Genomic DNA, 12,683 nt, shown 5'->3' on the forward strand with positions numbered 1-12,683 from the left:
TACATATACACAAATGGTAAGTTTGTATTTGCACAGTTAAGAGTTTTGAGGAAAATGTATCCTATTTACTGCTTAGCTATGTGGCCAATGTAGAACTGTAATACAAATCTCAGACTTTTCCATTACAATGTTTTTTATTACTGAAGAAGGTAGATCAGGATGATAATTGTTGGATGCAAAAAGCAATCATATTTTCAGTATAAAAATAGTACTATTTTTAGTAGCCTATACTACTTACATGTATTAGGGGGATGTACTGGCTTGCTCAGGATGGTTTTCCTCTTTATCCTTAAAATTATCTTTTGTTTCCACACCCTACTGAGAAAGAAGGAATGTTTTCCATTAAGATATGAAGTGAGTTTGTTTTTCACTTTTGCCTTTTATATAGGGATACTGAATATAAAGGACTACAGCTCTCCCTGGATCAGGTCACTGCTACCAAGCCGGCATTCTCATACGCAAACTCAACTCCGACCATAACGGATAATAGAAAGGGAAGCAAATCTCGCCTCTCGAGCACAAAGTCAAAATCAAGGACATCACCATACCCACAGGTAGTTGCCTTTGAAAAACAAAATTAAATCTTTTTGAATATCTTGATTTTGACTGCTATTTTAACTCAGTAATTAGAATGGGACAAAGAACATGTTACTCAAAGGGAGTAAAGGACCACAGGTTATAAGATTTGAGACAGGAATATGTTTCTTTAAAGTGTTTCAAAAAAGGTGGAAGCATTTATGTTTCAGCATGCATAATAAATCATCATCAACAACAATAAGCTCAGGGCTTAGAGTTAATGAGGAGCGGACAGAAAGACATGTGAAAACGTTGTTTTTGAAATACTTGGTTTGAGAGGATTTTGAGTTTTGCCATTTGAGAAAGCTTGCTTTTTCTTACTTGCTCTTTAGTAATTCCAACCATTCTAGAAAGCTGCCGGATGTTTGACAGCAGTTTAGTATGGAAATCTTAGTCAGAAGGAGTGAGTTTTGAGAAGAGAAAGCAGCAGGCTAGCTTGCTGAGCTGGAACACTTCTGCAGAAAGTGCCACAGCACTTGCATGCCTACACTGTCAACCCTTCAGCAAAAATAAACCTGTTTGTTGAAACTAATGATGCCAGTTTTTCTGCCCTGTTGCCAGTATTACTGCCCTTTATGCCACCACACAGTAGATATAAATGTATGCATTCATGATGTCACATTGAAGAGCTATGTATTTATAAAGAGTCCAGGTCAATATTTAACTGATATTGACCTTGATGACTACAGTTTCTCTGCAGGTACAATATTTTCCAAACTGACCTCAAAGAGTGCACAGTGTGTCTACCTAAATTCCTTGTTTTCTTTCTTTTTACCCTCAAAAGTACTAAGGGTAAGAATATCAGTTAAATGACATCTGCTCTTGGCACAGGGAATATTCAGCCGAGCTCCTAGATATGAACTCAGATTCTTAATTTTAAGAATCTAATTTTGCCAGAGGTTGTTATGGCTTTTATTGATTAATCATTTGTTCATATGCGTTTCTGGGGGTTGTTCAAGAAGACCCTTTCTTTTGAAGGCACTACACCAAAAAATTGTAATAAAACTGCTTTAAAGAATTGAGAGAGATACCTACAATTAGTTCTAAATTAGATTTTTAAGATGACTAGTTTACTGAAATTATCCTTCTTCTCCCCTTACATAGTTCTTTCAGAAGTCATTTGTTAACAGGACTATCCTAACTGAAGACCTGTTATCCCCCCATATTGATCTGCTCTCTGAAAGTGTGACTTTCATCAGTACCTCCTTATCCTCTCTGCCACCAGAAAAAATCCTGAACTAGCAGCGCAGTGTTGAGACTGTTGTTCTATCAGGGATTGTGGGCTGAAAGCTCAGGATGTTTAGTTCCAGTTTCATTTTGTATCCTCATTGACAGCTGCCTGGTAGTAAAGTCACAGATTTCATCATCCAGAAAGAAGCAGTGTGCTAGTTGCCAGTATCTTGAAAAATGGTCGTACCATTCATTGCAGCATATCACCACAAGCAACGCTGGCAGCTTGGCTTCTCATCCCTCTCATCCTTCCCTACCACTGAATAAACTGTTGAAAGGGTAAGAAAAGCTCTTGTGAAGAACATGCAGCAGGTGGTATGGCCTGTGTCCCTCAGTCTCCAGCCCACATAATCTGCCAGTCAGTTGCAGAGAATTAAAGTGTGACTCAAAAGCCACAGCTGAAAAGTGAGGCCATGGGTTTTGGCTTACACAGGAGTCTGGGTTTTGGTAAGGGAAGGAAGCAGGAAGTTTATTAGTAAAATAATGTCAGTGGGCAAAGTATTCCTTAAAATTAAGGGCACCTGGGGGATTTTAAATGTACATACTTTCATTCCTTCTTGTTTTCTTTCTTTTTTTCTTTTTATTTTTTCTTTCCTTCTTTTTTTCCTTTTTTTCTTTATCCCTTACCATTTACATTGCTTCACTTTTGAAGAGAAAAGGCAATCATATGCCTAATTGAATGGCAACTTAGAATCCTCTGACTTGCCAGCGTGTGCCCCTAAGATAGCTACATGAGATATGATCTGATTGAAAAACTATGTTAAAAATTTCGGCAGAACTACTAGGGTGAAAGATGGATGTTTTTGTCACCTAAGATAGTGTTAATGTTTTTTTTTCCACAAGTCTTATGCAAAGGCAGGTATAGTGCAATATGGCTTTCATATCTTTAAGGAAAAATTGAGTTCATTAACTTAGAGGCATTGGTCAGCATCGGATTAACACTGACATTAGTAGAGTGGGCTAGTGGGTTCTGTGAAGCCTATTTCAGACTGGGAAAGGGCAAGCAGAGAGAAGAGCAACCCAAAATTCATGACACAGCTGTAGGATTTGGCGAGACACTTTTAACAGTGATTTTCTAGTCCTGTCCTACTAGAGGTGGAGAGCTAAAAGAGGAGGTGAAAAACCAGGAGAGATGAAGACTTGATAGAGGTTTGCACAGAAAGGAAATTGTGAGTTGTTTAAAAGATGTCTGTAGTCTTTCCCCATAATAGTAATCATTGTGAGGAGCTCCTAAGATCTAGACCTGGACCTCATTTATTTCGTGTTTCCAAAAGCTAGCCCTGGACCTCATTTATTCTGTACACAGGAAATAGCAACAAGATTGGAAAAACATTTTAATTGTGATCATCTGAACAACTCTTTTGGAGTTTAATCTCCCATTAATGATGACTGTTTAAAGAAAATATTCAAAACTGTTTGTTGCCTGCCTCTAATGAAAATGCCCTGTGGCGAGATATGGATAATCATTTACTGCTTCATATCTCATTTTAGTTATTGGGTAAAAATTATATATATATAAAACGAAGTCACACGTACAAGTAAGGGGGTACCTTATTTGTTGAATGGAGGCTTTGGTGTGTGTTACAGCATGCATGAATTTTTGGAAGTAAAAGCCTTCTCTAGTAGGTGTATATCAATACACCTGATTTTGAAGGTAAATTGATTTTATAACTCCTATAAATGGGTAATCTGGATTAATTATGCAATCCACTTCTATCTGAGCATATAATCCACTGGGTTAAAGATAACAGAATCAGACTGAATTAGTCAGACTTAGCCTTTGTTTTGTTTTCATTTCTTCCTGTAGCCTAAAGCTATGACAACTTCCAGTGTATTCTAAAGCAAAGCAAACCTCTCTTTTTATAGTAAACATAACTCCTGATCTGGTGAAGAGTCACCAGCAGTGGGGGTTATTTTAATAGACATACTGTATTACTTTAATCTAAGCCTTTCACCATCTGTTCTGCCTATAATAGTAAATATAAAAAGAACATATTTTACATTTCAGGATTACATTAGAAAAAGTAAGATAAAAGTGATTTAAAAGCATGCATATGTTCTTAGTACAATGCAGCCTGCATCTGCAATGTTGTTTCTCATGGTCAAGACACAAATCAAGAGGAAAGCTGCTAATGCTGATGTAGTGAAAGTTTTTCATGGAAAAGAGGATTCTGAGAGGGTTTCACTGTGTATTTAATGTTTATGATGATAAAAACCTGAGTAGGCTGCCTGAAAATTAGATATCTATAACATCTATTGTTTGAACATCTGGAATGGTGTGTGGAGCAGGCTGATGTTGCTGTGTATGACAGGATGAGTGCTCAGACCAGTAAGACACCTGTAGGAATGGAAGGTCAGGGAAAAGAAAATCACCCACAGAATATTGTTTACTGGCCTAATACACTTCCACTCTCATAAAATAAGATTTTCTTTTACAGGGAATTTATATTTTCCTATTTCCTTGCCCATTCAGCCCTCCTGAAGTTTTTCTTGATATGGAAGTAGCATCAGTAATGGCCTATAGTCCCTTCCTATGTCAGTGCTAACACTACTTGTGTTCTCTCATTGCGATGATATGCTGGATTAGTGCTCTGGAAGACACTTCTTGTATCTGGAGGTGGCAATTCAATTTCCAGAGAACAGCTGGAGGACCATTTACTTTATTTATTGTTGTTATTTATGCCAGAAGACAATTCAGAAATCACCTGAAGGGATTTCAGATTTTGCGTGTCTGAAGTTCTTTATCATGTTTAACTTCTGTCTGCTGTCAAGAACCCCAAAATAATAAATTCTGCCTGAGAGGAGTCAGAACCCAAAACTAGCAGAAAGGAGAACATTTCTGGTGAGGCAGGATGTGGACTGAAAAAAAAAAAAATTCTAATTTTAATTTGCCATAATTTCCATTAAATCTGATTCCATTTTCTATGATCTTTCATCACTTGACATATGGAAGCCTAATTCTGACTTGAGAGATAGTGTTTCCATTCCCATTTGAGTAAAGCAGTATCTTTGATCATCCTTTCATTTCTCTGCTCATCAACATGTCACACGTACCCGTATTTGGAGTGTCCACCTGTCAACATCAGATTCCCAGAAGAGGTAGTGGTAGGACAGCAGCAATAGAGGCAGTGTGGTGATGCCAAATAGAGATGTGATAGCTTCAAAGGGAATTAGACGTATTTTTGGCCTATGTCTGCTTATGTTCTACCTTAAGAGTAAGCAGTCATAACAGACCTTGGTAGAAAATATGGTCCAGAAGCAATTTACTGGATTGATGTAAGTCTGTCTGTGGCCTAGCAGCTGTTACGGGTCAGATCTCAAATAATCATCATTTACATCAAGTACAAAGAGTATGCATGAAGTGTTGCTGGTCTTGACTACATGGTTATATGACATTACATGGTGCATTTCTGATGTACTGGATATATACCCTTTGAAATGATGTCCCTTTCTTTCAGAAAAGTGCACAAAGGACTGTGCAATTGAATCCTTTGTGGTTAGGTTCAAGATTAAAAAAAATTATATGGAGAAATTCCCTGCAAGAGAAGCTATGTTGGACCCTGAGTGGTCCTTAGAAGCAGAGAACTAATAGAAGAATATCTTTTAGAGTTAAACGGAATTAAGAATTTTCAGTTCTGTCATTTATTATCATCATGAATTGTCCAATAAAATAAATTCCGTTATATTATTAGAAATTAATTTTCCTGTATTCCTCATGAAAGAAATGCATATTATGAGTTTTGTTTTTAATAAGAAAATAAATGAAGTTTTAACTTTTTTATACTTATATTTATGCTTATTTTATATTTCAGCTTAACTTTTAAAATTAAAAAATCTAGTTTATAAAAATAAAATTTAAAAAGCACTAAAGTAATTCCAAAATTAAGAACAGGCACAAAAGTAGTTCTAATTTTGTGAATTTCCATTTTAGCTATTTTAATAGCCAAAATCTTGCCAAAAGTTTCTATTTTTTTCATTGGAAACTTAATCCATCTATATATTTTTGTGAGAAAGTTGACAGTAATTCAGTCAGTATTCGCAAAAGTATTTTTGTGACTAAGCAGTTTGAAGACATTAGAACTGAAAAGGTAATAGAAGAGCGAGATATTTCAGTTGTTTACATGTAAGTGTGATGGTTGAATAAAGTTCTTAGTAAAAGTATGCCAAGTTACTGTCATTTAAAAGAACTCTTTTGTGGCTTTGTAACTATCTTAACTCCATGCAAAATCAGGTTTATCCTTTCATTTCTAAAACCTTGCAATGAATATGGTATACTAACTTGCTGACCTCCTCCATATCTACTGATAGGCTTTTTGCCAACAGGTATTCTGACAGCTAATAACAAAATACAACTGAGCTCCTTAAAGCCATGACCCTTTCTTCCTTTCCTTTAAATAACCTACTGTGTTAACCAACAGTATTCACAAATATAAACTGGAATACAGAAGAAATACCTAATTAAATGTAAAAACTGCTACTGATGTTGCACAGATGGTTTAAGTTTCTGTAAGTCAAACATCTGGTCAGTACTTTCGATTGGTAAGTGCATAAAACCTTGATCCTGGCTGATAATGAATTGTTTCATAGCAACTCAATCTAATGAAAAGGAAGGTAAGCTTATGTTTTCAAGAGAGAGGCCTAATGCCTGTTAGAAGAAAAGGTAGACTGGGCAGGCATCTGGAAGGTGAGGGATGGAATAGGAGAATTCCAAGGTTTCATGTTGTAATACATTGATTTGTGACATGAGTGTGCAGTACTGAAGTGGTGAGCATGTACAGCTTTAGTCTCATCCCAGTCTGTAATCATGGATGAAATTGATTTAAAGATGTCCATGAAGTTCAACAGTTCCAATAAATAAAAAGTTTTTAAAATGAGATAGCTAAATCCTAGGCAGTTTAATAAGGTGTTTTTTTTTTTTTCCCCCCAAAAAAAGTATCTGAAAGTTTGTAATATTCATTGTGAATACTTAGAAATATGGGGCATTTAACTTAACCCTTACTTTTCTCTAAAGAAATGCCCATGCTCCTATTCTGTCTGATTTTTCAACTGCCTGCTAGTTGCTGCTTCTGTATTGGGAGGGCCTTGTTTAAGCAAGTGTGCCAAATGCCAGCTCTGCCTGCTTTGGCTAGTCATTTTTTTTTGGCAAATAGTTTTGGATTTTCCTTGCTCCCACATTGCAACAGAGCTGTGATTTTTAGTTTCCTACCCTTCCCATCACTTCAGAGCTTTACTCCATCGTAGTTGTTGGTAGCAGGCTCAGGGTCTACAGGAGGCTTTCTTTTCCCTACTAATAGGAGGAAAGAAGTTCAAAGATACCACTCTAGGTAAGAAAAAAAAAAATCCAACAACAAACAAAACATGAAGAGGAAAAGAGAGGGAACCCTTAAAAAAGAGCTTGAAATACATTCACTTTCAATTTGAATGTGAGAGTGCTCCAGGAGTGGTGTTATTTCAGTCCCTTTTTTTGGGAGAATTCCATTGGAGAACCATAGCTGAGAATAAGCACTAGCTTTCAAAGCAATAAGAAAAACCTGGAGGTATTAAAAAAATACTGAATTGCAACATTGATGTTGCTGCGTCTAATATTACACATCATAAAGGAGATGGCTATTAAGGGTTGGCATGGGATGGTTTAGACTTTCATGAGGTCTGTCCTGTAATCTGTGAGCTCATTACAGAGTGTTGTACAGGAAAGGACTAGGAGTCCAATCAGAAGGTGCAGACATGTGGTACGCTCACAAAAAGCACCCTATCACATACATACTCTGTATTTTCAGTGCAGTTACTTGCAGGTTTCACCCAGGCACAGTAATTTCCCAGCTGCTTCTCCTGTTTTGCAGTATTCTGGATTTCACACTGAGAGATCTGAGTCTGACCATGAAAGCCAGTGGGGTGGGAGCCCCCTGACTGACACAGCCTCTCCTCAGCTACTGGAGCCCGCTGACAGACCGAGCTCCCAGCACCACGATGTCTCCTGTGCCTACAGACAGTACTCGGACCGCAGTGCTCTCTGCTATGGTTTTGCACTTGACCACTCCCGGCTGACTGATGACAGACATTTCCATACTCAGGCCTGTGAAGGAGGCAGATGTGAAGCTGGCCGGTATTTCCTTGGCACACCACAGTCAGGAAGGGAGAGCTGGTGGGGTTCTCGTTCTGCATTGCCTCTGACTAAGTCATCCCCTGAGAGCAGAGAAGCATATGAAAACAGTATGCCCCACATAACGTCAGTGCACAGGATTCATGGTAAGAGATAACAAGGATTTTAAGGAGTGGCACCATTTCAAATAAAGCAATGTGACATAAACATGCAGTGTTTGTGTGGGAGAGAAAATGAGAGAGACTCTTGATTTATGTCCCTGTCTCAGAGATTGCATCTATGGAGATGAGGAATACTTAAAATTCAAGCTGAGTTTAACAGTCTGGCTTATATGCATCAAAATAAAATCTTGTGGTATATTTTTTTATCTGTGAAATTAAGGTGGAAATATCTGATTGGTGAGATTTCAAGGATAATCTTAAAAATATAAACAAAGTTATACACTTGATAGAAATGTGTTATTTATTTGACTTAAGATCAAACTACTTTGGGTGGAATATATTTAGCAAAAAATCAGAGCTAAATCCAAGCCATATATTAAAAAAAACTTTAAAGTCTTTGGAGAAATTGTTCTCCAAATGACTTATCTCTCTGCACTGGTTATTACTAGATTCCATATGATTTGCTGTTTGTTTTTATTTAAAATTAACAATTCAAATTAACATTTGCTTTTGGTTTCAGACATTTGTCCCCAGCTGTAACTTTTAGCTAGTTTGAGTCTCTCCGTCCTTTCAACACCAAGCCTAAAGCCTTGCCTGGTGTCTGGCAGGTTGCAAGCAGTGCATTAGCACATCTTCAGAAGCTGAAGCTAATAAAAAAATCACAGTGAAAGGCTGATCCTGAGTTTGGAAAATTCAAAGGACTTTGGATTAAAAGGTAGACTGAGAGTTGAAAGAATGTAACTGACTCAAAAGTCAGAGTTCAAGGTTGTAAGGATAGATGCAGGATTAAAAAAAAAAGCTTTTCTACTAATGTAATATGTAAAAATATAGTTTGTATCTAAAGAATTCATAAAAAAAGCTAATTATGCTAATGCTAGCCATTAGCATTGGTTTGCAGAGTGAAGCTTTGGAAAGGGAAGAAAACTGTACTATTTTACTCAATCTGAGGAAAATTATGTTGATATTAGAAAAATGATTAATTAACAAGTTCTAAGAAATACAGTCAGAGGAAAAATGAGGAAAGAAAAGGAGCCCTAAATTTTGCTGAGGAGGACTATTCTCCACTTTTCCTTTGAGAATACACCTCCTTCCTTGTGTCTGTTCTGTACGTCTGTCATACTTACGTTTTTCTAGATTTTTCTTCTGAAAAAAAAAAAGAATTGAATGAAGTATGATAATTTTTCAGGCAAATTTTATGCGTAATAATTCTTGCTGAGAATAGCAATATAGTAATGTAGAAATAACATATGTAGGTGCAAATACAAAAAAGTTAAATACTTATTCCATATCTTTATCAAGGATAATCAATACAAATGGATAATATAACTTGATTTTATTTTGTTCCTTGGTTTTGCTGTAATTCCAGGTGCTCCAGTTGTTTTCTTAGGCCTTCAGTCTGCATGTAGCTTTAGGGGTAAAACCTGACTGGTTGGTCATTAGTTGAGGAGAACATCTCAGCTTCCCTTGCAAATGTGCCATTTTCATTTAGATTTAGGCAGTTTCTAACCTCGGACTTTCACAAATGAAACTCTTTTAAATAATACCATACGAACATTGCTGTCAGAGTAGTTTCATTGGGCAGAAAATATTTTCTTCCTTTTCTGACTTTCAGTGTATCTTATGCTAGTTCTGGCTCAGAGTCACCTTACAATAATGACAATTAACTGACCAGTATGGCAGGCCTTGGATGTTGCGTATGAGCCCATGTGTTTCTGGTCATACTCAGGAAGTCTGGGACACTGGATTTGTGGTCTGTGCAGTGAGACAAACTGAACACTGGGTTTAGAGCCGTGGATCCCCAGCTCCCCAGTGTACTGGACATACTATGTGCTCTGGTGGCTGGAGCTCCCTTCCACCTACAGGTCCTGCCATTTTGGGTCCAGATCTTAAGAAGATGTGAAGGATAAATTTATGCTCATGAGATACTCCACAGTGCAGTACTTCCGCAGACAAATGGCAGGATATGTTTACTATACGAGCCCATCACTGATTTTTGCCATGAACTCTGCAACACAGCAGTAATGGTCTGCCACCCAAGCAGATCTGTATGTCTTGACCCAACACAGAGCAGGGGGAAATATTTGTGCTGGTCTGAAAATGGGTTTCCTTTGAGGAGTCCTGTCAACCAACCCAACAGGCCTCATTCCCAAAGAAGACTTTGTATGTGCTTAGGCAAAGGCATGGTTAAGTAATTTGTGCAAGTCTAAGATGTGCTCTCCTGCAGGCACATATCTTAGCAAATCATTCATCAAACCCTCTCTTGTAATGTGGCCTTAGTCAGCTGTTCAGGCTTGGGGGTCACTCACTTTCTTCCTAGTAAGGATTGACAGGTCTGATTCTGTCCTTCCAGCTACATGCAAGCTGAACACCTTCTCTGATATGTTTGTGGGCCTTATTTTTTAAAGAGAGTCAAGAATAAAGTTATATTTTCCCATTTTAAAAGTTTTATACAGCAAATATTTATGCATTGGGATATGACATCACTTTTTTATAATAACTCTGTCTAACAGCTATGGGTTCTTGTGCTTCTAAACAAGAACTGCTCATTGTTATGTAACCTATGTAAAGAGTAAATAACCACAAACTATTCTGCAATGCTGTCTCTATGTCTTAGCTTCTGGAAAGGCCTTAGAAGGCATGTTGGAATGATGTATATTTGGAATTCCTTGAGATTTTTGTTTTCACCATGGTCCAAGTTCACTCAGACTTTGTTAATGCAGAGATAGTGAAGGGTCAGGCACCTGAGCATCAATGTTGAGGGCATGTTGACATGCCCTAAGTACCCTGCCTGGCCTCTAGCTGCTCCAGAGGTCCTGTAGAGTTGGTGCCAAATGCTTGGTTGCACTGGATCGGCTCAGGTAGCACTGGATGTTCGTGTTGAGGTGCTTAGATCTCTTTGTATATTTTCAGCTGTCTTACTCGTTCCATGTGCAGACATGGGGAACTAGAGGTTGTCACTGAAAAGCAAGGGATCCATCATGGTAATTTTTGGTGACTTTGTTACGAGTCATTTGCCTCTCTCTTGGTTTCCTGTCTGTAAAATAAAGTTCAGAGTACTTGTTCTTCAAGATTGCTCGCCTCCTTCAACCTCAATGCTTGTCCTCTTTCTCTCTTTCCTAGGGAGAGGACACTGGGATGAGGACAGTGTCGTCAGCTCACCTGATCCTGGCTCTGCCAGTGAATCAGGTGACCGATACCGTGCTGAGCAATATCAGAGCAGTCCACATGAGCCCAGCAAAATTGAAACTCTAATAAGAGCCACCCAGCAAATGATTAAAGAGGAAGAAAACAGACTACAGCTGCGGAAAACAAACCCTGATCCATTGGTCTCCATTAATGGCACAGGGAAGAAGCACACTATATGTTTTGCAAACTACCCTCAGCAGCAATTGGCAGCAGATGTTTGCCGTGTCCCAACAGTTGCCAACACTCCCCCCTGTGAACACATCCAGCAGCGAGATGGGAAGATTATGAGCCCACATGAAAATGACTATGACAACAGCCCCACTACTCTGTCTAGGATAAGCAGCCCCAATTCTGACCGAATATCAAAATCTAGTTTGGTACTAGCTAAAGACTACCTGCATTCAGATATGTCCCCTCACCAAACCCCAGGGGACCATCCAGCAGCCTCTCCAAATTATTACAGCTCCCATAGGCAGTACTTTGATAAGCATGCTTACACATTAACTGGATATGCCCTGGAGCATCTATATGACACTGAAACCATTAGAAACTATTCACTAGGCTGTAATGGATCACATTTTGATGTGACTTCTCACTTAAGGATGCAGCAAGATCCAGCACAAGGACACAAAGGAACATCTGTTATAATAACCAATGGAAGCTGACACTTTTTTCTAAAAATTTTTGTGTTTTAAAAAATAACCTTTGAGATCTAATTGGAAGACATTATGTGTTTTCATGCCCTTGTTGTTACCAGCATTTGACATACCACAGTGCACTAGAAAGAATAACCTAAGGCTTGGGGGGATAAGTTAGTTGACACATATTACTTTTCAAAAAGAAAAAAGCACTGGCATGCAGGGCTGGAGTGAATGGAGCTAAACTCAAAGTTGGTGCCATGCAAGATGAGAAGGATGGAAAAGGTCTAGACAGGGAGTTCTTGGGGCAGGCTAGCAGAGCAATTCACGCACACTGTGTAAGAGGTGGTTGTTTGGAAATGCTGCCAAAGGCAGACCTTCCGAACTGCCTGTGCTCCACAGGCCCCAGCCAACAAAACTGCCATGCACTCTTTTTACGCAGAAAGTTGGAATGTGTTCCCTTGAAATGTGCAGCAGAATGTGCACTTCTGGTGATCTGCTTATCCCCTGACAGCCAAGTGTGTTATGCTGCTCCATGGTATAAAGTATCCATGGCTAACCAATGCAAAATCAAAAAGGGGGGAAAGAAGAGAGAACTCCTTGAATTGTTATTTCCTTGTGTACTCACATGCATAGATATTTACATACGCTTGAGTTGAATGGAGTCAAATGAGCAGTATCCTTATCACTAGTACAATCAAATATTCACTTCTACTGTGTTCAAAAGAAAGAGGACCTTTCTCAGTGTAGTTTTGAGAAATACATAGGGGTTGGTTGTGTTGACATAGAGAT

The 12,683-nt window shown here is 38.3% G+C and overlaps 1 protein-coding gene across 1 annotated transcript; it reads left to right on the top strand.

Moving 5' to 3' along the window:
* Positions 1–388: 388 nt before the first annotated feature.
* SIM1 (single-minded family bHLH transcription factor 1) lies at positions 389–11,918 on the top strand (the record flags this gene model as incomplete). The annotated part of the gene is made up of 3 exons (XM_010020607.1): positions 389–554; positions 7,647–8,052; positions 11,188–11,918. Coding segments are annotated over 3 exons (1,303 nt in total), but the record flags the coding sequence as incomplete, so codon positions are not given.
* Positions 11,919–12,683: the final 765 nt, after the last annotated feature.

This window comes from Nestor notabilis, unplaced genomic scaffold (assembly GCF_000696875.1).
Source record: "Nestor notabilis isolate BGI_N333 unplaced genomic scaffold, ASM69687v1 scaffold17828, whole genome shotgun sequence".
Taxonomy (NCBI): Eukaryota; Metazoa; Chordata; class Aves; order Psittaciformes; family Psittacidae; genus Nestor; species Nestor notabilis.